Below are 27,841 nucleotides of genomic sequence, written 5' to 3'. Positions count from 1 at the left end.
GTGCTGCTAAAACAAATTATGCTCATTATAGAAAACATGAAAAATACAGAAAAATATAAAGTAAATAAAATCATCCCAAATGCCACTACCAATAACCACTATTAAAACAAACTGCCTTTACATCTGTATTTGTTTTAAAGTAATACTATATATATGTATATGTAGTTATGTAACCTGCACTTAGCATTTATCCATGTATAATGTAACTTTTCTTATGATGATGAGGATCTTTATGACTTTTAGAGCCTGAATAGTATTCTATCAGATGAATATACCGTAATTCACCATTAACCATTCTCTTACTTTTATATACCGAATTCGCTTGCCATTTTCTGCTCTTACAGTGTTGTCATGAACACTTCTGCCCAAAAAGCTTTTTACATATTTCTGTAAAATAAGGTTTACAAAAGATCTGAACTTTTTAACGTTCTCTGATACATATTTTGATTTTCCAAATGGCTAAATTAATGGTGGTGCATTTGGAACCTTCTGATTATTGTGCATCAACACGTCCACTTGAGGTCAAATCCTCTCTTCAACTTTGACTGCTCTCACTAAATTTATTTAGTTAAAAAAAAAAAAACTGTAGTAAAAAACATGTAACACAAAATTTACCAGAGCAACCATTTTTAACTATACAGGCCAGTGCTGTTAACTGTAATTACACTGTTGTGCAAAAGGCCTTTGGAATTTTTTCATTTTGCAAAATTCAAACTCTAGACCCAATGAAAAACAACTTCCCCATCTTCCCTACCCCTGACCCCTAGCAATCGCCACTCTATTTTGTTTCTATGAATTTGACTATTTTAGATACCTCAGACCGTATTTGTCTCTCTGTACTTGCTTATTTCACTTAGCATAATGTCCTCAAGGATCTTCCAGGTTGTAGCTTGTGATAAGATTTCCTTCTTTCTTAAGACTGAGTAATATTCCATTATAAATATACACCACATTTTCTTTATCCTTCATTTGTCAATGGACATGAGTTGCTTCCTCTTCTTGACTATTGTGAACAATGTGCCATGAACATGGGTGTGCAAATATCTCTTTCAAATCCTTTCAGTATATACTTAAAAATGGGACTGCTGGATCATGTGGTAATTCTAGCTGTAACTTTTTCAGGAACCTGTATACTGTTTTTCACAGTGGCTAAACCATTTGACAGCTCCGCCAATAGTGCGCAAGGGCTCTCATTAATTTCTCCACACCCTCACCAACATTCATTATTTTGTTTTGTTCTGTTTTTTAATAGCTGCCATCCTCATGGGCTTGAGGAGATATCCCAATGTGATTTTGATATTCACTTCTTTAAACACTAGTGATTACGAGCATCCTTTCACATGCTCGTTGGCTGTCTGTATATCTTCTTTGGAGGAATGTCTATTCAGCTCCTTTGTGCATTTTAAAATCAGGTTATTTATTATTGCTGCTGTTCAGTGGTAAAAGTTCTTTATATATTTTGGATATTAACCCTTATCAGATACATGATTTGCAAACACATTCTCCCATTCTCTAGGTTGCCTTTTCACTGTCAACTGTCTCCTTTGTTATGCAGAAGACTTTTTATTTTAGTGCAAAATCCCACTTGTCCATTTTTGCTTTTGTTGCCTGTGCTTTAAGTTGTCGCATCCAAAAAATCATTGCCAAGGCCAATGTCAAGAAGCTTTTCCCTATGTTTTCTTCTAGGAGTGTTATAGTTTTAGGTCTTATATTTAGGACTTAAATAATTTCTGAGTTAATACGGTATAAGGTAAAGGTACAACTTCATTCTTTTGCAAGTGGATACCCACCTTTCCCAATGCCATCTGTTAAGGAGACTGTCTTTTTCCCCAGTGTGTGGTCTTGTTTGCTTCTGCGCTCCTGATTCTATTCCATTGGACTATCTGTGTTTACGCAAGTACCACACTGTTTCCATTACAATAACTTTGTAATATGTTTTGAAATCAGAAAAGGTGAGGCCTCCAACCTACTTCTTGTTTTTCTTATTTAAGGCTGTGTTGGTCATTCGAGGTCCCTTGAGATTTCATATGAATTTTTGGGATACTTTTTCTATTTCTGTAAAGAAAAAATACCATTGAGATTTTGATAGGAATTGTACTGAATTTGTAGATAGCTTTGTGCAGTATGGAATTTTAACATCATTAAGCCTTTCAATTCATAAACACAAGATGTCCTTCCATTCATCTGTGTCTTCCTTAGTGTTTTTCAGCAATGTTTTGCAGTTTTCAGTGTACAAGTCTTTTGCCACCTTGGTTTGGTATATTCCCAAATATTTTATTTTACAAAAAACCCCACTGTAAATGGGACTGGTTTCTTGATTTCTATCCAGACAACTCATTTTTAGTATACAGAAACACACTGATCTCTATATGCTTATTTTGTATTCTGCAACTTCACTGAATTTATTAGTTCTAACAGGTTTTTTGATAAAGTCTTCAGGGTTATCTATATATAAAAGCGTGTCATCTGCATTTAGAGACAACTTCACCTCTTCCTTTCTGATTTGGATGCCTGGCATTTCTTTTTCTTGCCTAATTGCTCTGGCTCCAACTTCCAGTACTATGTTGAACAGAAGTGGTGAAAATGGGCATCCTTACCTTGTTTGCTGATCTTGGAGGAGAAGCTTTCAGTGTTTCACCACTGAGTATGTTAGCTATGGGCTTTTTATATATGGCTTCTATTATGACGGGGTGGTTTCTTTCTATTCCAAGTTGTTGAGCGTTCTTTTTTTTTTTTAATCACAAAAGGGTGGTGAATTTTGCAAACGCTTTTTCTGTGTCAACTGAGATGATCCTGTGGAGTTTGTTCATTCTATTAAAGTGGTATGTATATACACTACATTGATTGGTTTTCATATGTTGACCCATTCTTGCATTCCAGGAAAAAAATCCTACTTGATCATCACGTATAATCCTTTTGATATGCAGTTGAATTTGGTTTGCTAGTATTTTGTTGAGAATTTCTGCATCTATATTCATTAGGAATATTGGTCTATAGTTTTCTTGTGGTGCCTTTGGCTTTGGTATCAAGGTAGTGCCGGCCTCATAAAATAAGTTTGGAAGTGTTCTTTTCCATTTAGGGGAAATTTCTGAAGATAATTGGCGTTGATTCTTCTATAAATGTTTGGTAGAATTCTCCAGTGAAGCCATATGGTCCTGGGCTTTTCTAGTTGGGAGGTTTTGATTACTGTTGCATTTTCCTAGATACTAGTTATAGGTCTATACAGATTTTTATTTCTTTATGATTCTGTTTGGTATTTTGTCTATTTGTAGGAATTTATCAATTTCTTCTAGGTTATCTAATTGTTAGAGTATAATTGTTCATAGTATTCTCTTATAATCCATTTATTTCTGTGGCATCTGTTGTAATGACTCCTCTTTCATTTCTGATTTTATTTGAATCTTCTCTTTCCTTCTTGGTTCAATCCAGCCAAGGGTTTGTCAATTTTGTTTGTATTTTCAAAAACCAACTGTTAGTTTCTTTGATTTTTTTCCTATTGTTTTTCTATTCTCTATTTTATTTATTTCTATTCTAATCTTTATTATTTCCTTTTTTTGCTAACTTTTGATTTAGTTTGGTCTTCTTCTAGTTCCTTGAGTGTAAAGTCAGCTTGCTGACTTGAACTCTTTCTTCTTGTTTAATGTAAGTGTTTACCACTATACACTTCTTTCTTAGGACTGCTTTCACTGCTTCCCATAAATTTTGGGATGTTGTATTTTATTTTTCATTTTCTCAAGATATTTTCTTATTTCCCTTATGCTTTGTTTCTTTCACCCACTGGCCGTTTTGACAGTGTGTTAATACTCATGTGTTTGTGGGTTTTCCAGTTTTCCTTCTGCTGTTGATTTCTAGTTTCATTCCACTGTGTTTGAAGGATACTTGGTATGATGTCAATCTTTCTAAGTTTAAGACTTATTGTGGCCTACATGTGGTTTATTCTGGAGAATGACCCATGTGCACTTGAGAAGAATGCATATTCTGTTACTGGGTGGTATGTTCTGTATGTCTGTTAGGTTCAATTGATCTGTAGTGTTGTTAAGTCTTCTGTTTTCCATTTTGATCTTGTCTGGTTTCCTAACCTACTAAAAGTAGGGTATTGAAGTCTCCTAATATTGTGTTCCCTCAGTCTGTTAATATTTGCTTCATATATTTGGGAGCTATGATGTTAGGTGAACTGACCCTAATGTTTCTCATTATATAATGTTCTACATCTCTTATGACATTTTTTGACTTAAAGCCTATTTTATTTGATACAAGTATGGCCATCTCTGCCCTCTTTTGGTTACAATTTGCATGGAATATCTTTTTCAGTCCTTTCACTTTTAGTCCATATGTATCTTTGATCTAAAGGCTCTTGTAGATAATATATAGTTGGATTTTGTTTTTTATCCACTGAGCCAATCTATTTCTTTTGATTGGGGAGTTAAATCTATCTACATTTGAAGTAATTACTGATAGGAAAAGACTTAATACCATTTTGTTAACTGTTGTCTATATACTCTTACAGCATTTTGTCCTTTTTGTTTTCTCTTACTGTCTTTTTGTTTTGACTTTTTTTTTTTGTGGTGGGTGACATGCTTTGTCACTTTTCTCATTCCTTTTGTGTATCTTCTATCGGTATTTTTATGTAGTTACTATAGGGATTATGTAAGACATCTTAAAGTTATTATAGTCTAAACAGACAACTTCAATTGCAAACAAAATTCTATTCCTTTACATTTCTAACAGCCCCACTGTATGTTACTCATATCACAAGTTACATCTTTTTACATTATATATCCATTAACATAGATTTATAGTTATTTTTATGCTTTGTCTTTTTAATTCTATACCAAATTTAAAGTGATTGATGTGCCAACAAAATATCACAAGATTCTATATTTATCTTTATACTTACATTTACCAGAGAGCCTTTTATTTCATGTTGCTGTCTAGCATCCCTTTGTTTCAATTTGAAGGACTCCATTATCAAAGTCTAGTAGAGATTAACTCCTTCTGCTTTTGTTTGTATGGCAAAGTCTTGATTTCACCTTCATTTCTGAAGGACAGTTTTGCTGGATATAGTATTCTTGGTTGGCACTTTCAACACTTGAAATATATCATCCTACTCCCTTCTTGCCTGCAAGGTTTTTGCTGAGAATTCTGCTGATGATCTTCTAGGAGCTCCTTCGTGCATAATGAGTCACTTTTCTCAAGATTCTGCCTTTATCTGTGACTTCTGACAGTGTGATCATTAGGTGTCTTGGTGTGGCTCTCTGGATTTACTCTACTCAGAGTTCATTGAGTGTCGTGAATTTGTATTCCATTTCCTTCCCCAAATTTAGAATTTTTCAGCCATAATTTCTTCAAATCAGCTCTCTATCCTTTCTTGCTCTCATCTCCTTCTGTGACTTGCATAATATATACATTCATCTGCTTGATGGTGTCCTCTAAGTCCCTTAAGCTTTCTTCATTCTTTTTCCTTTTTGCTCCTTTGACTCAAATTTCAAATGATCCATCTTCAAGTTTGCCAATTCTTTTTTCTGCTTGATCAAATTTGCTGCTGAACCCTTCTTAGTGAATTTTCCAATTCAGTTATTTTATTCTTCAGCCTCAGAATTCGTTTGGCTCTTTTCTATAATTTACATTTCTTTGCTGATAGAATTTAACTTTGTTCATGCACTGTTTTCCTAACTTCATTTGTTTGTCTGTGTTTTCTTTTAGCTGACTAAGCATCTTTGAAACAGTTATTCTGGTAATTCCTAGATCTACATTTCTTTAAGGTTGGTTTCTGGAGATTCATTTCATACCTTTGAGTGGCCTGTGTTCCCCTGCTTCTTTGTATTCCTCGTGATCATTTACAGGGATACCTCATTTCATCGCACTTTGCTTTACTGCACTGGGCAAATACTGCATTTTTTACAAATTGAAGGTCTGCGACAACCTTTACAATTAGCAAGAAATCTTTGGCGTCTTGTACTCTGTCCACAGACATTTTTACCATGAGAAATATTATACAAAGTTGATGGCCCCAAAGCTCCCCAAATCTTGTTCATTTCAATAGTCATTCATCCATCTTTTCATTCAATGAGCACCTACTGAAGGCCTACGAAGTTCTAGGCAGTGTTTAGGTTTAGCTGCTGGACTACAGAGAGGAAAGATGGGCTCTGCCCTCCAGCAGAGCAGCTCAGTTCTAGAGAAAGGCAATCAAGAGTTTCGATAGTGTGATCCGTCTACACTGGTGATAAGGACAAGGTGCTTTCTTTGCGGATTTTCATTGTAACTGTTCACCATACTTTGCTCATACATTGAAGATTTTAAATAGCCAATGTTGAAACAGAGTTTGTGACTTAAACTTCATTTAACTAGCTCCTTTAATCCCTACACATTCTAGATAGTTCTAGTTGCCTCCATAGAGGGACTTGTCCAATTACTGTAAAAACATAAAAATCTCCAGAGGGCAGCATGGCTCAGAGAAACAAATGTGGACCTCAGAGCCCAAAGAAATCGCAATCAAACCTCCACCTCCCATTTTGTAGTCATGTTACTAACTTTGTGATCAGGCACAAATTTTTTTAACTCTTTAAGCTACGGATTCCCATACATAAACTAGGGGAAATACCTCCCTCCAAGGATTTTTAAGGGAATTAAGTAAAATATGAAGTGTTTCGCAGAGTTTCCAAGTTCCTAGCGTGTAATAAATATTTAATAAATGGTACTCCTCTTGAGAAACAACCAAGACTACAAAGTATGCACATATAATCAATTATTCAGATCTGGGCATTTTTCCAATAGCAATATAAATATCATATGAATAAAACCAAAATAATATGACACTAGCATAGGTGGTAGCTAATTCATATTTGTCATTAGTCAGAGAAGCTGATAAGTCTTGAACAGAAGTTTGCAAACTCCTACCCATTCCTCTGCCCTCCACACCCCCCATCCCTTGTATGTGCCTACAGTATGGTGGGGGTTGGGAGCCCATGGGACCAGTAACATATCTGAGATGGGGTTAAGTTTAAAGGCATAAAGATGGTACCACAGAAATCTTAGAGTCAGAAACTCTTAGGAAGAGGGTCTGTGCTCTGGATGCATGGAACATACGTCACCTTTCTGCTCAGCCAGCTCCCACAGGTCCTTAGCTGCTGCCCAAGACAGTGTCATAGGATATTCCACAAGGACATGCTTGCCAGCATTAAGGAACTGCCTTTGGGAAAAAGAGAGAAATGCAGAGAAAATGCACTTTAAATAAGCTTCATTTAAGTACCCTGTGGGACAGAGAACAGAATGTCATCAATGCACAAAAACCTCCATGTCAATGTGTCATGATGGAATGAGACTGAGAGTCAGGGCTGGACGGTAAGGCCATACTGTACCTCGCGTCATTTTCTGCTAAGCAGTAAGATAAAGGCTTTCTAGTTATGTGAACATTTGAAGATTCACCCACTCAGCCACTCATGTATTCAAGTAGGTACCCTTTACTGGTTACTCCGGAGGAGAAATACAGCCATGTTAACAGGTAAATTGCCTATGCCCGCATGACAGCTATAAATAAAGACAAGAGAACCCACAGCAGCCAGCTCCGCCTGAGGTGGTCTGAAAAGTGGGTCTCAAAGTGGGAACAGGCATCGTCCGGGTGTTGAGGATGTCTCACTTTGAGCTGTCAATGTGGGGGCTTGGGTGTTTTATGCGGCTTTGTCCGCGGGGACATGGTGTGAATTTCAGCATGGCAGCAGGGCGGGCTATGAGGAGTGGAGGGCAATGATCATAAAAGTACCTGTGAAGGACCCGGAATGCTGTGCTCTGGAGTTTGGCTTTTAGTCTCCAGATATTCTAGGGAACACACCTTGATAAGCGTGGGAATGACATGATCACTTTTTTAAGGAAATACACTCTAGTGACAAAGAAGGTGAAGGGGACCCCAAGAAAGGTGTTTTTGTCCATGCTGAAACTGGGTGTGGTAAAGGGGGAACCGCTGACTCCCGGGCAAAGGCACGGGGAAGCAGCTGCAATTTAATGTCAGAACCCAGAAGGAGGCTGAGATTCAGGGGGCGGCCGGCACTGCCTCGTTGGCCGCCAGGTCCCGCGTGGGGCTGCTCCTTCCTGGCTCAGCCCCACCAACTGCTTCAAGGGCTCCAGGCTTTGCATTCAAAGGTGGGGCAGGGGAACACTTCACTCCTCTTGCTCTATGAACCATAGGATCTCCCCTTTCTGATGTCTCCATTACTTCCTTTCTCATCTCACGCAAATCCACTTCACATTAAAGGAACCCTCAGAGATATTCTTGGCGATATTTCACGATGTTGAAAGGACAAAGTATAAAATGTTGGCAGCTGACAGGACTACGGCAGTTCTCTAAGGCACAGAAAAGATGTTGGCTCTGTATCTTAAGTTATAAGATGAAAAGGTGGGCACCGTCCAAACTATCCTCAATAAATTTTTTACAAAGAAGTAAAATACTTTCATTCTTAATCTTCCCAATGTTTTAAATTATGGTGTACTAAATAAATATTAGTTCTACCCTATTTTTCATTTTGTTATACGTTTACAACCAATAGTGAAGGGTAACATTTTTTTTTTTAATGGAGGGACTGGGGATTGAACCCAGGACCACACATGCGCTCTACCATGTGTGAGCTATACCCACCACTGTGAGGGGTAACATTTTAAAGACAATTTTTTTTTTCTTTGAATACCTTTAATTGCACCAATGAGAGAAAAGTCCTAGGATTCATCATGCAAATAAATAATCATTAGTTTCACTGATAAAAATCTTAAATGACAATTTTTAAAGGTCATGGATCCATTGTAATTTTTTCCCATTGATTATTAAGACTCCATACCCCCACCCCTGCAAAAATGACAGCCTGCCCGAGCACGTCCGTAGTCCCGCACCACCGTGCACAGCCGGGACTGCCTGGCCTGGACGCCCACCTGATGTAGTCCTCGTGGCTGGAGCTCTCACTGCAGATGTAAGCCACCTCAACCTCTTGACTGGAAAGAGCATCTTCCAGAGAAATCTGCTGCACTCCCTCGATGCTCCCCAGCTCTCGTCTATTGGAGCAGAACAGACAAGGGGAACTCAAAGTAGGCGGAGAATCATCAGCTGAGAATAAATGAGCACCGTCCTTCTCCCAGCTCCCAACGATGTCCCAGTGACCAGCTTTTGGAAATGAAGACATGAATTTCCTCCCTCCCATTTGCAGGGCATTTTCCAGCATGGAGTGAGAAACACAGCCTCGGGGGTGAAGTCGGGGACCTGGCGTCGAGTGTGACACTGCCGCTAACAGCCTGTCGGACGTGGGAGTCTGAACTCCTTCATCTCTAAAACAAAAGAAACTGATCTCCTGTTATCTCATGAGAAGTGGTCTCTGTCGTCAAGCACTTGGCCAAGCACCATGACTTCCAAACCTAACGCAAATCCAAGACACTAACACTTTTGAGGGACAAACTGCTCTGTGACTTCCAGCTCCTTCACATACACCATAGCCTTGTGACGGTCACGTGGAAGGGGGGTGTCACTGCCTCCTTTACAGCTGAGCTGACAAAGCCCGGAGAGGCAGTGGGTCCACGATTAACCAGGAGCAGAGGCTCCTGGAATGTTGAGAGGAGCCCTGCGCCTTCCGACAAATGCAGAAGGAGGAGCCATGTGCACACTGCCCCAGTGCAGGGGCTACAGCAGAGGGGCAGGCCACCAAGGGGACTGTCACAGAGGAAACGGGGCGGCCAGCAGGAGGCTCTCGGCCAACTCAGAGCTCCACCCGAGCTGCAGCAGCCAGAGGGCATCTGGGGACGTCCGGCCACCAAAGGCCATTATTTATGGGTAAGTCTCTTCCTATGGGGACCACCCATCTACGCTGCTCGATCTGACCGATACATGTTGCTTGCCTCCTGTGCGCAAGCGCTGTAGGAAAGATGATGGATTAAAGTGGATTAAAGTCCTCAGCTTCCAATGAGCTCAGTCTGGTAGAAGGAGGAAGATACACGTACACACATACATGTAACAACACAAGACTAACAGGAGAAACGCTGTGCTGAGGGTACAGGTGGGAGATTCGAAGAAGGCAAGGAACACCCAGTTCAGGGTTTCAGAAAAGGCTTGCTGGGGAGGTGACAGGACTTGGCAGGTAGGTCGTGAGGAACAGGGCATGTGAGGTGGGGAACAGTGTGATTAGGGCAGGGGTGCAGGAGAGCAGGGGGGACGAGCTGGCCATCCTCCCACGTGCCGCGGGCAGGTTGGGAGGGCCCACTGCCGCAGTCACGGCAGCCAGCCTGAAGGGACCCCCCCGCCACAGGTAGGATGCAGTGGGAGGAACGGGGCTGGCTAATGAGGTTGTCAAGCTCCCATTCGTGCAGCTCCCTTAGAATCTTTCTGGGAGGGGAAGACTGCTCAAAGGGTCTCCTTAGTGCCCCCACATCTACTTTAAATCCTTCAGGCAGGACCAGGTTTTGAGACAGGCAAACTGGAAGAAAGCAGGGCCCGTCAATTAAAATCTGAAAGAACTTCTACGTGGACCATCACAATAATGACCTATGCTTTGGTAAGTTCTTAGCTAATTTCGCTTAAGCACTAGAAAGCAGAGAAACACTTGACTTGCTCTCCACATCACCTTGGCCGACACAGGGCCCTCCTCTAGTTCACAATCCCTACTGATAAATGATGTTACATGGCGTTAGTTTGGTGACTGGTGTGTGTGCATGTGAGGAAGGGGTGGGAGATGGAGGGAGCAGCTGAGGGTGGGGCACGGGTGAAGAAATGCAGTGAGAAGTCTGATTTTGGTTGAGTTACAGGAGATCAATGAATCCTTGAAAGCAGGGCTCAAAATTATCAAAGGGGGAATGTAGACACAGTGTTTAAAAGATGGGCTTTGGAATCAAATAGACCCGCACGGAAGTCTGCTTCCAGCTGTGTGGCCTCAGGCAAATTACTCACTCTCTCTGGCTCAGCTTCTTTATCTGCAAAGAGGTTGTGAAGTGGGCATTGATCCAAGAGTTGGTCATGCCTGTAAAGCCCAGAGCCCTGCGGGGACGGCTGTCATGGTAACGGGTGAAACACACCTAGAGCCTTCTTTCAGGGCAACCCACATGGGTTCGCTGGGCCCCCTCCTGTCCCTGTCGGGCCCTGTGCCCATCTTGCCTGCCTCTGCCTTCGCTGTCCCCTCAAGGCTGACCCGCTGCACACCTCAGTGGCAGGCCCAGCCCTCTTTAGTCCCCAGACTCGTCTGAACTTGAGATCTTGTGGGGCTGGGCCTGCACGGTTCTCTGGAATGACCCCGGAGCTGGCTGGCTCTCTCCTCGCTCTGGAGAATCGCTGTGCACCGAGGCCTGGCCCATCTCCCTGGGCCTCCTGTGAACGACAAGGCACAAAGCAAACGTGATTCACCTGGACACGAAGCCAATCAGGTTCAGGAATGCGGAGGAAGCGTGTGAATTCCGCAAGTCCCGGAGCCGCACGGAGCCGGCTCTGCCAACGCCGACGACCACCACGCCGAACTTCCTCTCCGGCTGAAAGACAAGCGACCAAGGCGGGGTTTAGAAACGGCCCAAGCAAAACAAGAGCCGCATCGGCAGGACCAGCCAGGGTCCAGACAGGTGAGACGAGAAGCCATCCCAGAGCACAGAAGCAGCCGCAGCATGGAAGGGCGGATAAGACACTCCCTGAGAAGTCAGCTCCCCCAGAACATTCCTACAGCTTCTCTGACCCGTGTCATCCACAGAAGAGGCACCTTGCATTGGGCTCTCCACTTCTGCCACCTCTCCAATCACCAGAGCGCCCCCTTTAAGCCACGCCTGGCCCTAGTCTGGTACCTCTGTCTTTCTAGCATCCCCCCCCTCCAGTGGACGTGTGACTGTGATGCAGCTGGGAGGCCACAGCTGCTCGGTGAGATGCGGGGAGACAGGACACGTGGGCAAAGCAGGAGCTGTCACTCTACTCAGCCCCCCCCCCCACTATGGCTTTCTGGGTTCTCACCAATGCAGTGTCACCCCCACCCTACTGTGGCAGCTTACTCATTATTGGGGTACAAGGCTGGAGGCAAATAGAATGAAAAATCAAGTTGACTCTTAAAAACCATATGGCAACTCAGTATAGTCCAAATGGATAAAAACCATCTACACATCCCTCAAACGCAGTTCTTGGAGGTTTCCAAGCACGGAAACGGGAATGTCCCTCTCGACGCCCCCTTGCCTTCATCTTTGTCATCTGGGTGTCACCATTAGCCACTGAGGCCGCCCCTCTTCCTGTGTCCACTGCTCTGGTCTTGGCCCAGCAGTTCTCCGCCTCCTGCCTGACGATGTGGTAAGTCACCACCCGGTCTCCCTACTTTTGCGCTCACCCTTCCAGTGCATCGTCCACAGGCCTGCCAGAGCAGATGCTTCAGATGAAAACTAGGTCCCTCTGCTGATCAAAGCCCTCCGTTTTCCCCACTGTTATGGACTGAAGGATGCTCTATGTGGGAACCTTGGCCCCTGATGTGGTGGCATTAGGAGGTGGGGCCTTTGGGAGATAATTATGATGCGGTGAGGTCATGAGTGGGGGCATGCCTTTCTCAAAGTCACGAGAGAGCTTGCTTCCTCTGTCTGCTCTCTGCCCACAGAGAACACAGTAAACGGCAGTTTCCAGCCCAGATGGGGGCCCTTAGCAGATCCCAGCTTGATCTCTGACTTCCAGCCTCTGAACTGTGGGAGAGAAACTTCTGCAGTGCTTCATTGCAGCCGCCCAAACTGTAAGACACCAACTAAAGGGAAAAAAAAAAAAAAAAACCCCAAGCCTGCGTTCTTTACCAAACACAGGAGGCCTTCCAGAACTTGGCTCCAGCCTGCTTCCCCAGCACCGCCCTCAGGCCGCCTCCCCCACTGTGTGACTTTAGGCTCCTGATCTTCCAAATAACTTGAAAGTGTGCAGAACACCCAGGACTATTTGCTCCCTCTAAGTCTTTGCAAATCCTGTGCATCTTGCCTGGAACAAGCTTCTCCCTGCTGTCCATGAAAGGATGCCTTCCAAGATTTCAAGACCAGGGCATCTTACACTCTATGAAGACTTCCCTAATGCTATCAGCTAGATTTTTTTTTTTTTTTTTGCATATACTAAAACCCGCCCTTTTTAGTGTACAGTTCTATGAGTTCCGACCAACATACAGTCACATAACTACCACAATCAAGACACCGCCTCCAAAATTACCTGTTCCCTTCTGTGGTCAGCTCCTGCCCACCCCAGGCAACCACTGATTTTTTTTACCATCCCAAGTTTTGCCTTGTCTAGAATGCCATGTAAATGAAATCACACAAATATGTAGTGTTTAGAGTCAGGCTTCCACTTAACACAATGCATTTTTCACCTATGTTGTACATATCAATAATTTCTTTCTTTTTGCTACCAAGTAGTAGTTCATTGTATGCATACACTGGTTTGTTTATCTGTTTGGCAACTGAAGAACATTTCTGATGCTTCCAGTTCAAACGAATTCATAATTCATTCAATTATGAATAAAGCTGCTATAGAGAGTCATGTCCTAGCGTTTAAGTAAGCACCGTTCGCAGTTAACTTGGGTAAATGCCTGGGTATGAGTTTGCTGGATCATATGGCAAGTGTAGGCTTAACCTGATGAAAAATTGCCCAACTGTTTTTTTCCAAAGTGTACCTTAGAACAGCGATACTGTTTTGAATTTTTTGGTTTTTTTTGGGGGGGGAGTAATTAAGTTTATTTACTTATTTACTTGAATGGAGGCACTGGGGATTGAACCCAGGACCTCATGCATGCTAAGCATGCGCTCTGCCGCTTAAGCTACACCCACCTCCCCACCCAGTTGTCTTCTTACTGAGTTTTTAGAGCTCGTATATATTTCTGATACAATTCATTGTAAGACATGTAATATTGAAACAACTTATCCTAGTCTGTGGTTTGTCTTTTCATTTTTTTTTAAAGAATGATTTTGAGGAGCCAAAGTTCTTAATTTTGACGCAGTCCAATTTACCGGATTTTTTTCAAGTGAATTATTCTGCTGGCTAATCGAAGGTCACAAAGATTTTCTCCTATATATTCTTTTAGAAGTTTTATGGTTTAAGATTCATAGTTTTAGCTTACTTCAGTTTTAGTTACTTTATAGTTAATGTTCTCAGTTAAATTAATTTTTCCATATGGAGTAAGGTATGAATCAAGGTTCTTTAAAAAAAATTTTTTTAAGCAGAGAGGCAGCTTCTAAAATATGTATGTATTAAATAGGCTGCATCAGCTGTCTACAACCAGGCAGGGTATGCAAGGCCTGTATTTAAATATACCTGGACTTTAAACCCAGCTCAAGTGCCATCTTCTCTGGAAGTCATCAAAGTTCTTCTTCTTCTTCTTTTTTTTTTTTTTGCATACGATATCCAATTGTTTCAACATCATTTATTGGGAAAGACCATCCTTTTTCCATTGAAATGCCTCAGTGCCTTTGTGGAAACTGTCTTGATTACTGTACTTTTATAGTAAGCTTTGAAGTCAGTTACTGTGGGTCCTCCAATTTTTTTCTTTTCCAAAATTCTAGTTCTCCTGCCTGTACATAAACATTTTAGAATCATCTTGTCATCTCTAATAAATAAACAAAATAAACACAAAACTTCCCGCCAGGACTATGAATGGGGTAACACTGAACTTATGAATCAGTTTGAAAAAAAAAAAACCTGACACCTTCACAATAACGAATCTTCTAATCCATGAACATGGTATATCTCCCCATTTATTTAGGTCCCTGATTTCTTTCATTCTATTATTTTCAGGGTATGGATTTTGCACTTATTTTATTAGATTTATACTTTTTAAAAATGATTTTTAGTGGTATTATAAATAAAATTTTTTACTTTCCATTTCCAAATGTTCATCGTGAGCATAGAGACATACAATTGATTTCTATATACTGACTTGGCGTCTTGCAACCTTGCTGAACTCATATTACTTTTAGCAGCTTTTTTGTGGATTCCATTAGATTTCCCACATAAATCACAGTCAGATGTGAACAGAGATGTAAAGTTTTACTTCTTTCTCTCCAATCTGTATGTGTTTTATTAATTTTTCTTGCCTGATTGCACTGGGTGGGACTCCAGTGTGATTTTGGAGCAGGAGAAGCAAGAATGGACATTCTAGCGCACTTTCTAATCTTAAGGGGACAACATCTGATCTTTCACCGTGAAGAGTGATCTCAGCTGTAGATTTTTGTTTGTAGATACTCCTTATCAGGATATGCATAGTTCTTTTTATTCATATTTTGCTTAGATTTTTAAACTGTAAACGGTCTGATTTTGCCAAGTGCCTTTCATTATTCTACTGATGTGATCATGTGATTTTTTTCCTTCTGCAAGTCTGTTGAGATAGAGACAGCCTTCATTTCTACGATAAACCACACTTGGTCATGATGTATTATCCTTTTTATATATTGTGGATTCTATTTGCCAAAACCTTATTTAAAATGTTTGCATCTGTGTTCATGAGAGTTACTGGTCTGTTCTCTTTTCTTGTAATGAAGAATGATTTTCAGTATTTCTGATTTTATAAAAGTACTCCCTTTATACTGCCTGTATAAAACACTTTATAGCACTGTTAATTCCACTAAAGAGCTGCTTTTTCTTTATGGTGCTAACTCTGATTGATGGAATACATCCCCTTAAAATAGGTTTCCTTTATGCAATAAAATTAAGATTACTGGTAAGTTTCTGGCAGGACAAGATGCTACTAGCATAGTTTAGGTAAATAACATTCTTTACTAAAAACTACGAGATCATCCATTTAAAACTCTGAGAATAATTCATAGAAAACAGATAATATATTAAGTTACCCATTGAACAGCTAAGCTACTAACTATAGAAATTTATACAAGAAGCAGCTCTTTAAAGAAATAAGACCCACTAATATACCTGAAATGACTAAAACCTGGAAGACCAAAATCATTACACTATGTTGTTAGTCTTTTTTTTTTTTAAAGCATACAATTAGTAATCCATTTGTGCTTACAATATTCATATGTATGAGCTTAAAGGGAAAAACAAAACCTCTTACATGATAATTAAAAGGTTTTATACACATATACTTTTTAATTGCACTACTGTTTAAAATATTTTCCTAAAGTCAAGCCCTTCTTTCCAGCTGGCAGTTTTCAAGCCTAACTGTTGACCTGGGAGGCTGCCTGGTATTAGGGAGGAAAAGAAGGTGGTGATGAGGTCAAGCTGAAGCCATTAATCCTGGTCTCTGAATAGCAACGGCATCTTCACCTATGCCTTCCCCATCCTCATCGTCAAGCCCATCATCCATAAAATGACCCACTTCTCCAAGTTCTAGATCGTTCTATGTGTACCCCATCACTGTTAACTTTGACACTATTACAGGGAGTCCGCAGCTGACCTCCTTCTTGCCCAACAAGAAATCATCCAACCTGCTGAACGTGAACCAGCAGCACGGCTTTTGTTCCTGTAGGCGGAACTGATGAACGGAAGGAGAGAAATACACAATGCTAAAGAGAAAGACAGCTCTTGAGAACAGGCAATCCAACCCAGCCAGCCTCAACTGACATCATTGTTTAGCGTTCTCATTCAGGGGTCAGTTTTCTTGGACCACTAGCTTTGGAGCCGGTGGAGATTATTCTCCAGAAACACATGCCAAATTTAGAGGCTGGGAAGCACTAGGTGGGGCGGGGTTGGCACTGAAATCGCAGCTTGTGTTGCACATAATATCACGTACTCCTAACGAGCATACAAATGTTTGCCACCACAGCATCTGCCGTGGGCTGGGAGCAAGCTACACTGGGAATCCAGCTGGCATAGCTTGTCTGAGAAACCTGTTGTCTACATTTCCTTGTATTATGCGTGGGAACTGACAACTCTGGGGGATCCATTTGTGCCTGTGGAAGGCTACGTTGTCTCAGCCTTTCTGAGGAAGAGCTGGCAGCTCTGGGCAAGGTTTCTTGACTGGATGACAGAGTGGCTGATCTTGAATCATTTGAACTAGAACAGCTCCTGGATGCCAGTGTTCCATGCTTTCCCTGTTGGCACTGGCTTTTGCAGAACTGGGAGCAGTTCATGAAACTCACAAATGATAAGCCATATGAAACTCATCTTGTTTTCTGGTCATGTCTTTCAGCTGCAAATGATCAGGAAAGGAGTCTGCCCAAGTACAGCACTCTGATCCTTTATCCAACTTACTATCTCACAGTTTCCGCGGGTCAGCAATCTGATCCTGTCTCTACTCGGTCCTCTGCTCAGGGTCTCACAAAGCTGCAGTCAGGAGCTGACCAGGTTACAGTCTCATCCAGAGCTCAGGGTTCTCTTCCAAACTCACGTGGCTGCAGGCAGAATTCGGCTCCTTGTGGTTGGTTGTGGGTTAGAGGCCTCAGCTCCTAGAAGGCACCTGAAGTCTACTGACAAATGCCCTTCTATATAAGCAGCTGACACCGTGGCAACCTGCTACTTCAGTCCAGCAGAATCTCTCTCTGTGGAAAGGTTTTAATTGCAGGTTCAATTTATTGAATAGGTATAGTTAGAATATATGTGTATATACATACACATATACGTTCAGTTGGCTCATTTCTTTTTTAAAACGCTTTGGAAGTTTGAATCTTCCAAAGAATATGCCCATTTCATCTATATCACTGAATTCGTACCCATAAAGGTATTCATAATATTCTCTTAATATCCTTCTAATATTTGTAGACTCTGTAGTAATATCCTCTCTCTCATTTCTGTTATTGGTAACGTATGTCTTCTCTTTTTTTTTTTTTCCCTGAGCAGCCTAGCTAGAGGTTTATCAATTCTGATGACTTCAGAAAAACAGCTTTTGGTTTCACTGCTTTTCTCATTGTTTTTTTTCTGTTTCCTATTGAATTGATTTCTGTTCTTACCTTTATTACTTCAAAATTTCTGCTTATTTGTGGTTTAATATGCTACTGCTTTTTTTTTTTTTTTAAGTGGCTGAGGGTGGAAGTTCAGGTTATTGATTTGGAAACTTCCTTCTTTTCAAAAATGGACATTTAATTTCCTATAAATTTCCCTGTAAGTGATGGCAATGCTTTAGCTGCCACCCCACAAACTGTGAGATTCTTGCTTTCATTTTCATTCAGTTATCAACACTCTCTGACTTCCCTGTGATTAATTCTTTGGCCAATGGGTTATTCAGAAGTATGTTATTTAGATTCTAAATGTTTACAGATTTTCCAGATATTTTTCTATCATGGGTTTCTAATTTAACTCTGTTGCAGTCAGAGGACATTCTTTAAATAATCTGGATCCTTTAAAAAATTTTGAACATGTTTTATGATCCAGCATATGGTCTATCTTGGCAAATGGAGCACACTTGAAGATAATGTATATTCGACTCTTACTGAGTGGACTGTTCCACTAGTCTATTAGATCAAGTTGGTAGATAATGTTATTCAAGTCTTCTATATCCTAATTTTATCCTTATCTTTTATCTATATCTTTATTCTATATCCTGGTTTTGTCTACATATTCCATTAATTATTTTTAGGTATTGAAATTTCTGAATACAATTGTAGATTTGTCTGTTTCTCTTAACAGTTCTATCAGTTTCTGACTTACATATTTCAAAGCTCTATTTTTAGGTATGTAAATGTTTAGGTTGGTTATGTCTTCTTGATTAATTGACCACTTTATCATTCTAAAACGACCATTTGTATACCTAGGAGTATTCTCTGCCTTGAAATTTATTTTGTCTGATAGTAACAATCCACTCCCAGTTTCCACTGATTTGTGTTAGCATAGAACATTTTTTTCGCATCCATTTACTTTTAACCAATGTGTGTTTTTCTATCTAAAGTGAATTTCTCATAGGCAGCATATTGTCAGGTCTGTTTATTCAACCTAACCATCTCTGCCTTTTAGTGAAGTGTTCAGACAATTTACATTGTGATTACTGATATGGCTGGATTTCAATCTACTGTCTTCTTGTTTGTTCTTTTTGTCCAATCTGTTCCTTTTCCCTCTCTTTCGGACTTCCTTAAGATGAATAAAGTATTTCTTACAATTCCATTTTATCTCATTTGTTGGCTAACAGCTGTAACTTTTTGTAGCGGTTATTTTAAGGCCCTTCATATGACACATATTTTACTTGGCACAGCCTACCTTAAAGTAACATGACACCATTTCACACGTAAGACCCTTACAACAGTGTACTTTCATCTTCTCTCTCCCAGACTTTGTTCTATTGTTGTTACATAACTTACTTACAAACCCCACAAGAAAAGAGAAACCATTCAACGAGTTCTAAGCATAACATTTTAACACAGGAAATTAGAGGCTTATATAACCACTGCTACCACTGGGGAGCTAAAGCCAGAGATGCTATCTCCCTGCTGCACTGAAGCAAGTGATATTCAAGAGCTTCCTGGAAGCCAAGATGTCTGAAACATCTGCAGCCTCCCTTAGCCTGCGGCGCAGGAGCAGGTGATTTACAGGAGTCTGCCTTCTACCGCTAAGCCTTGGCCCACACATCTGCCTGCAACTGCGCCCCCTGGATGATAGTCTTTCGTCTGCCCTCCAAATCTCGCGAGAGTGCCTCTAGCTGGCCAACGTCACACAGGCGAGAGAACCCTGGGAAATGTAGTTCCAGGCTTGTCTTCTTTGAGTCCGGGGAGAATGCGGAAGGCAGCGGCCACAATGCCCAACTGACAACAGGCATTTCAGCCCAGTTAATACCTTCTTGGGTTACAAGTCTAGGTTTTCATTTTTATTTTTTGATCGTCTCCGGTGCAAAGAAGCAGTAAGACAGTCAATAGAGAAATCTGGACTTTACAATCAAAACACACGTGTCTGATCGAATGTGTTTCTTCTTTAACCAAGAGAAGGACACAAGCCATCTCCTTATGAGGCTGAATATTTATGGCATTCCTAAGATGAACTATTGAGTTACTACATTCCAGAAAACAACCAGGAACAGAATTTCTATGAGCTTTGAAAGGGCCACAAGGTTAAGAAACAGCTTCATTACCTGTAAGAAGCCAAGTTGCTCTTTCCATTTCAACAGTTAACAAAACACGCAAACTGGTATATAAAACCTGGCCTGCGCTGTGTCAGACCGAAGGTGCTTCTGAGTTTGGTTCAGACAACATTCCCCTGCAAAACTGACCCGTGGGGACAAGATGAGGGCGAAAATTTTGACATGCTCAGTTGAGTTCCTCTCTGGGAAAGAACTTGATTTTTTTGAGACAAATGACTGGCTAGACCATTTTAACTGGCACCTGTTCATCTCGCACGAGGCTTTATGTTCTGGAAGGAAACTGCGGATCAAAGAGATGAAGGCTTCTGGTTTCCCATTCCACAGGTAAGGGGCCCGCACGTTGCCATGCCACACTAGCAACCGGAAAACAGCTAAACAGACTGAAACACTGACTAAAGCTAAATCGAGGGTCCTGAAGAGAGATGAGGATACAGGACTGCAGAGACAGAGAGGCTAACGCAGAGAGTAACTTAGTGGAGCAGAGGCTTGAGAGCTGCAGGAAGAAAGCCTTAACTGGGACACATGAGTTGTGGACGCTCCCTATGGACAACCCCGCGACCCCAAGAGGGCCCCAGGCACAGGAGACCCTCTCCACTTGTAAGACTTACCTCTGGGAGCTCGGCCAGGTTCCCATGGGAAATATTAGAGGAATTTCCCCCTTGTGCCCCCAAAAAGGAGAGGGAAAAACAGCCACTTTGACATACACCAGAGCATCGTGTTTCTTCCCAACCAGGCCTGCCCTCATGGGAAACTAGTTAACCAGACCCTAACCTACGGGGGCATTATCAGACCCTAACTGACCTCAGGGAAGGAAATATTTAGCTCCAGCCCCCACTAGTCACACTCTCCCACGTAAGGAGGGAGGAGAAAACTGAGCAAGACTTGTACAGTTCAAAGTCCAGGGTAACTATGGGGCTTAGAGAGCGCTCCCCTCCCCCACACCTCCCCACCACATGACCGAAGGCCCATTTACAACAGTTCCTTTTACACAGCACCTCACGTCCAGCTATCAAGAAAAAATGACAAGCCACAGCAAAAGGCAAAAAACACAGCTGAAGAGACAGAGCACGTACCAGAACGAGACACGGCAGGGATGTTGGATTTCCCAGACTGGGAATTTAAAACAACGATGTCTAATATGCTAAGGGTCTATGGGTAAAGCAGACAGCATCCGAGAACACTGGTACAGTGTAAGCAGAGAGATGAAATCCTGATACAGAACCAAAAAGGGATGCTGGAGATCAGAAACATGTAACAGAAGTGAAGACAACGCCTCATGGGCTTATGACACTTGACATAGCTGAGGAAAGAATCTCTGAGCTTGAGGACACAGCAATGGTAACCCCCAAAACTGAAAAGCAAAGAGAACAGAGACTGGAAAAAAGAGAACAGAGCACCCACGGGCTGTGGGACAACTAAGCTGTAATATACGTGTAATGGGAATACCAGGAGAAGAGGGAAGGAAAAGAACATAAGTATTTGAAACAAAAATGACTGAAATTTCCCCCAAATTAATGTGAGACACTGAACCACAGATCCAAGAAGTTCAAAGAACACCAAACAGAATAAATGCCAGCCCCCCAAAACAATACTCGGGCATATCATTTTCAAATTCAGAAAATCGAAGATAAAAAGTAACATCTTGACATCCTGAAGGAAGTCAGAGGCAAAAAACATCTTTCCTTAGAACAAAGATAAGAAGTATATCCAGCATCTCAGAAACCATGCACGCAAGAAGAGAATGGAGTGAAATATTGAAAAGGGTTGAGAGGAAAAAAAAATCTACCAACTTAAAATTCTGAACCCTGCAAAATTACCCTTCAAAAATGAAGACAGGACCTAGAGATTATCATCCTAAACGAAGTAAGTCAGAAAAAGATCATAGGCTATCACTTACATGTGGAATCTAAAATACGATACAAATGAATTTACTTATAAAAAAAAAGGAGAATGATTCCAAATAGGTCAAGAAGAACAACTGCATGTTTTTCACTCATTTACAAGAATCAAAAAGTTTGACAATGCACTGGCTGGCGTGGGAAAATATTTGTGTTCGTATGTTGCAGAGGGGAGAAAAAAGCAGGTAACCTTTGTGGAGAGCAGCTTGGAAATATTTATCATGCAAATACTCTTTGCTTGGGTAAACCCATTTCTAAAGTGTATACCCAAGTGAAATGGCTCATGTTTATTGCAGCCTTGCTTGTAACAGCGGAAGACTGAAAAGAATGGCTATGTTGTTAACAGCAGGCTGGTTATGTAATTATGGTGTGCCTCTGAAATGGAATGTTACAGAGCCATGAAAAAGAACAAGGAAGTTCTTTACATATGAGAAGGGACTGATCTCCAAGATACATTGTGGGGTGAGAAAAGCGAAATGCAGACCCGTATAAGTTGTTATAGTCTGCGTTAAAGAAAGGAGGGAGGGGCAGCTAAAAGAAAAAATATACTTACTGTATATGTTTAGAATCTCTCTGAAAAGACAGCCAAGAAATCAGTGACACTGGTTGCCAGGGAGCATGAGAACAGAGTATCTGGGAGGGAAGAGGACTTCTCAGGGAAAATCTTTTTTTTTTTTTTCTTTTTTTGCTAAATCCTTAAAAATTTTGAATCATGTAAATATATGTTATCTAAAGTACAACCACTCAAAGTAGATACAAATAAAAATCCCAGGGATGCTCTGAGCACATAGGAACTCTATAGAGCCTTGGGTTTACTCCCAGCTCCCTTCCTGGGGCTCCCGCTACAGTGCTGGGTGTCCTCTGCTGCCCAGCCTCTGGGACCTCTGCCCCTGACAGTAGGCTGTCCATTGCCCCCAAATCAGCCGACTCCACACCTCTCTGGGCTGCATCTGCACCCTCTACTCACCCTTCCAGCCCAACTGTAATCTGGATTTCAGTGCCACTCCTCTCTGCCTCACCGCAGGTCATCTAAGATCTTCTCACTGCCCAGCTCAAGGGCTGTCCCTCATCTGGCCTCTCCTGGACCTCACTCATCTTTGACACTTAAGTGGACCTTCTTTTATTTTTTTTTAATTAAAAATTTTTTTTCTTTTTTAAAATTATTTTTGTCCAGGGAGAAAGTAATTAGGTATATTTATTATTGTTATTATTGTTATTATTATTATTGTTATTGTTATTATTATTATTATTATTATTATTATTATTATTATTTAGAGGAGGTTCTGGGGATTGAACCCAGGACCTCATACATGCTAAGCATGTGCTCTACCACCTGAGCTATACCCTCCCCTCTTTTTGAAACTCACTCCTTCTTCATCTTCTCTCACCTCATAGTGAGGTTTCCTTTTCCCACATCACCACTGTCCTTTTTTATCCTGTGCCTCTTTGTGGATATTCCCCAATGCTCATCCTTATCCCTCTGCTCATCTCTCTTTCTCACATTCCCAGAGTGGGGTGGGGGTTCCCTCATCCTTAAGGCTTTCATGACCACCCCTGTGTCGAAGACTCCAACATCGCGCACTCTGAGCCACCCTCTTCTCTGAGCTCCAGTCCCAGAAAGAAATGCAAACTGGCTACTCTCACTTGACCGCCCCACCCTCACCTGGATCACCTGGTTCTCTGCTGGACTCCAAGCACCTGCCCCGCCTGACTGGCTGTGCTCTAAACTTCTGGGCAAAAGCCAGTCACTCCACGAATTCTATCAGGCCCTCAGCTTGAAACGTGGAAAATCCTGGAAGTCATTCATGCATCTGACAAAGCCTCTGAGACCAAAGGGCTGATTGCAGCTGAGATCCTTTACCTCCCTCCCCGACAATCCCCCGCCAGCCTCAAGTCACTGCATGTCTTCCCTCTTCTACATTTTGGCCGACTCGCCCAAGCTCTGGATTGCATTACAAGATTACCAAACAGCCTCTGAGTCATCCCATCATTTAGTCAACTGACAGTGAGGACACACTCTGTTTGGGGCATCACGCCAGGTGCCGTGGGCATACTAAGATGTGCCCTCCACGTCAGACAACAGAAGGTAACTAACAAAGTGGTAAGTCAAGGGCGATGGAAATTCACAAGAGAGGGGGCATCGCTTCCAGGGAGGAAGCACTGAGAAAGCTTTCTGAGCGGCAGAAACGACATTTGAACTGGGTCGATAGGATCAGCTGAAGAGAGACAAGAAGAAAGGCACGCGTGGAGTCAGAAACTTCAGGACCTGAATCCCTGGTCTGCCCTTGATACCATGTGCCTTGGAGCAATGGACTCTCAACCCTCACTTTTCTTGTCTACAAACAGAGGTAGTGACAGCACCGCGCACACGGGGAGTTCTGTTAGACTGAAACGGACGCACTTTGTGAGGTTGCGTGCGGCAGATTAATTACATGTCATCCCTTGAAAATGTAGGGCTGAGTGGGAAAAAGAAAGAGAACACGATGTAAACTGGAACACAATACAATCACTTGAATTAAAAGTATGTCACACAGTGGTTGCCAGGGTTTAGGGGTGGGAGAGGCCGTGCCAAAAAGGGGCAACAGAAGGGAATAATTTGGAGGGAGGGGCTGAATCCTGACGGTGGTGATGGTTACACACGTGGATGTCTGTACTTTAACTCGCCAAAACCCAAGTCTGTTCTACTCTATGTAAATGTAAAAGGCATTTGGACAAAAAAAAATTAACATATTTTCACGAATACACGCGAACAAAAAAGGCGGACATTTAGTTAGATGTCAGAACAGCTGTCTTTGGGAGGATGAGAATGGGGACGAAGACAAAAAGGAAAGAGAAGATAAATACAGAGAGGGGCCTTGCCCAGAGCAATGGAGATGGTGTGTCATGAACTGGGGCTGAGCATTCCCCCCCGGGGCCTGAGGTCTCCTCCTCTGCCCCTAAAACGGAGAGCGAATGGCAGCAGGAGGGAATAAACTAGGACAGTAATGCACAGAGTTGGGAAAGTGAGGAAGTGAGGGGGAGGCAGAACGTCAAGTCAGAAACGGATTTGAGAGATCCGTGAATTCTTACTTACCACTGAGTCCCATGACTACAAGTCCCCTGTCAGTATCTTTTATCATTACAGCCAGAAGGCCAAGGCTAGGGTCTCAGCCAGTGTGTTGTTGCATCCATCTGGTGATGGATTAAATCAAGCCGAGAACAGGGTTTACAGTGCGGAGGGTGGGGAGCCTGGGTTATAAGGCACTGCGGAACCTCTTACTGGAGATGGACAATCCGGGCTTCTGGGTGTGTGGATCTGGAGTTGATGAAAAAGACCTTCTTGAGCAGATCCACTGGGACCTTCTTAAACATACGATTGAAAGGTCAATGCTGTGGGGTCAGAGGAGGTCCCCATGACAGCGGGCACTTCCCAGGCAAGAAGTACCCTGGGAAACACAAACTGTTAAGGAGCAGGGAGAAACCTAAGGAAGAGTCTGAAAGGAAGTCACCAGAGAGACAGGCAGGAACCTGGAGGTGTCATGGGGACATTGCAAGACCCTGGTCAACGTGTCACATGCTTCACGGAAAAAGTCTGCACTGGATTTGGCAAACGGAGGCCACTGGTGACCTTCAGCCGAGCAGCTCTGGCGGAGCGGTGAGGACCACGGCAGGCTGCACTGGGCTGAGACAGGAGAGCAGAGTGAGAGGGGTCACACGAGGTGGTCACAGAGGGTTTAAGGCAGAAGAGAGGGGGCAGTAGTGAGAGGCAGCCCCAAGGTCTGGGAATGTTTTTAAAAAGTTGAGAGAGTTAAAAGTCACCAAGGAAAGAAAGGTCGAGATTAGAGGACAGAAAGGGTAGTTGATGATTGTCAGAACTGTTGCAGGGCCAGGCTTGTAAAAGCTTAATATTAATGCAAAATTCCTCCTCTTTCTCAGGAACTCCCAAGACCAGGAGAATCCGAGTGAGGAGTGAGTCATGAGACCTGCAGATAAGGGGTTGGGGCGCCAGAAGGTGGTTAACAAAGGTCAGCCCCAGGGTGGGAGAGGCTCACTTTTGACGGTTTAATATTTTACAGTTTTTGAGTTTTGTACCAGGCCTGTGTAGTTACATTATTACAAAAATAAGGTTTTTAAAAAACTACTATTAAAGATGGGTTTCAGTACAATGGTGGGAGAAGAAGGCAGACTGCAGCGGGTGGAGAATTGTTAGAGCAGGCAGACAGCTAGATATGAGCAGAGAAAGGGGGACACAGACCAAATGGCAGGAACTGGGCAGAAAGGAGGGGCACAGGCCAAATGCAGGAAACCACACATCATGTAAGCAGCACCAGGGGTCCCCAGGCAGAGAAAGGAAAGCAGGAACCTGTGGGCTGATAAGAGGTCACACCTTTTGGGGTGATGAGTGGCCTGGAGACCCCGACAAAGAAAGGTGAGAAAAGGCAGGCATCTCCGGTGTCCCAATGTAACCTTTTGCTCATTATGCCCTCATTTCAATAAAATTAGCCTTGCAGATCAGAAGTACCACCCATCATGCACCGACACCATGACACTTCTGATCCAGAGCAAATAAGGACAAAAATCCCTCCTCCCTTCAGGAAGGTGGAGTTGGGGTGATAATCAGAGAATACGACCCCAAACCCTTCCCTCCCCAATGAATATTCTGCCCATTCATTTTTACACCCTATGGAACCAACTTGCCAAAGAAACTCAGGGCAGCCGCTCACCTGAGCCTGCCCGCTCTCCCCTTGAGTGTCCTATCCATCCCTTAATAAAACCTCACTTTACTTTTTTTAACCACTACGTCTTGTCTCTGAATTCTTCCTGGGACGGGACAAGAACCTGGAGCACCGGCTGCATCCACAGGCAACAGAAGGACTCGGAGAGAGAAGACGATGGAGAATTTACCGCAGAGATCTCTGAAGGGGATGAAAAAAATAGGATTACAGTAGCTTGACAAGACCTCCTGTGTTTTTGTTTCGAAGAAACTAAAAACTCAAGCATCTGGGAATGTTTAGGGAAAGAGCCGGCAGAAATGAGGTGGACAGTGCAGCTGGAAAAGGAGATAATGAGGGAGGCAGTGCGAGGTCTGAACAGGCAGCAGAGTCTGCAACGAAGAGCGTGGACACACAATGTCACCTGCCATTTCAGGAAACAAAGGGCCTTGAGGCCCCCAAGCCATCAGCCACTGTAGCTTCCCCGACGGTGCACCCCGAGGGGATTCAGGATGGAGAAAAACAGGATACTGGCCCCAGACAGCTCAGGTGCGTAACAAAGGAGTAATTTCAGTGAGCCCAGACTCTTTTGCACCTTCCCATACATAGAAAAGCATTAAATTCATTAACTTGAGATGTTCAGTTTTAATTAGCAGTCAGTCATCTTTTGATGTTCCAACTACCTGTTTCGTTGTTTTGTTTTGCAAAAATTCTTATATATCCTGGCTCCTCCCTTACCTCTTGGGAACAATCCCTCAGAATGATCCAAGAGGCTTAACTCAGGCTTAAGTCTTCAGGAAGTCTGCCAAATAAAACACGATTCTCAACTTTTAGGTTGTGCATTTTTCTTTTTTTCAGTCAGCACACTTTCACCAGAAATGTCTGGGACCGGATGCAATGCGTCCTTTCCCAATAGGCACTCCCCTTCCTTCTTCCTATATCCAGCCCCCAGGAAGATGCTCCAGGTGGGCCTCATTCCAGGTGGCAAAAATCCTGACTCCTTGGACACAAAGTAAGTGGTCGAGGAATGAGCATGTGGCCAGGTTCTGGCTGATAAGATCTAAGGAGGCATTAGGTGGGGCTTCAGACAAAGAGGTTCCCATTCTTCTGAGAGAGCTGCGGGAAGCCATCTCTCTCTCCTGCTCAGAGTGAGTGAGGAGGCATGTAGCCCCAACAGCTGCTGGCAGCTTGTCCACATAAGGGACACTGCCTTGAGGAGGAAGCCAATGCTTGGATGGGAGCAAGAGAGACAAAAAATCCTGGATCCTTAATGAGATCGCTGAGCCACTGG

General features: G+C 42.6%; 1 protein-coding gene across 4 annotated transcripts in view; it reads right to left on the bottom strand.

Annotated features, from left to right (window-relative positions):
* BLVRA (biliverdin reductase A) overlaps positions 1-27,841 on the bottom strand; it is a 51,734-nt gene that overhangs the window by 11,117 nt on the left and 12,776 nt on the right. For all 4 annotated transcript variants that reach the window (XM_074367717.1, XM_074367719.1, XM_074367716.1 and 1 more), the window contains exons 3-5: positions 11,366-11,487; positions 8,917-9,036; positions 7,092-7,189 (exon numbers count right to left, since the gene is read on the bottom strand). In XM_074367717.1, the coding sequence (XP_074223818.1) occupies positions 7,092-7,189; positions 8,917-9,036; positions 11,366-11,487 (340 nt within the window). The remainder of the gene's footprint in view (positions 1-7,091; positions 7,190-8,916; positions 9,037-11,365; positions 11,488-27,841) is intronic.

This window comes from Camelus bactrianus, chromosome 7, assembly GCF_048773025.1.
Source record: "Camelus bactrianus isolate YW-2024 breed Bactrian camel chromosome 7, ASM4877302v1, whole genome shotgun sequence".
In the NCBI taxonomy this organism is placed as follows: Eukaryota; Metazoa; Chordata; class Mammalia; order Artiodactyla; family Camelidae; genus Camelus; species Camelus bactrianus.
This window is presented reverse-complemented; position numbering and strand designations above follow the sequence as displayed.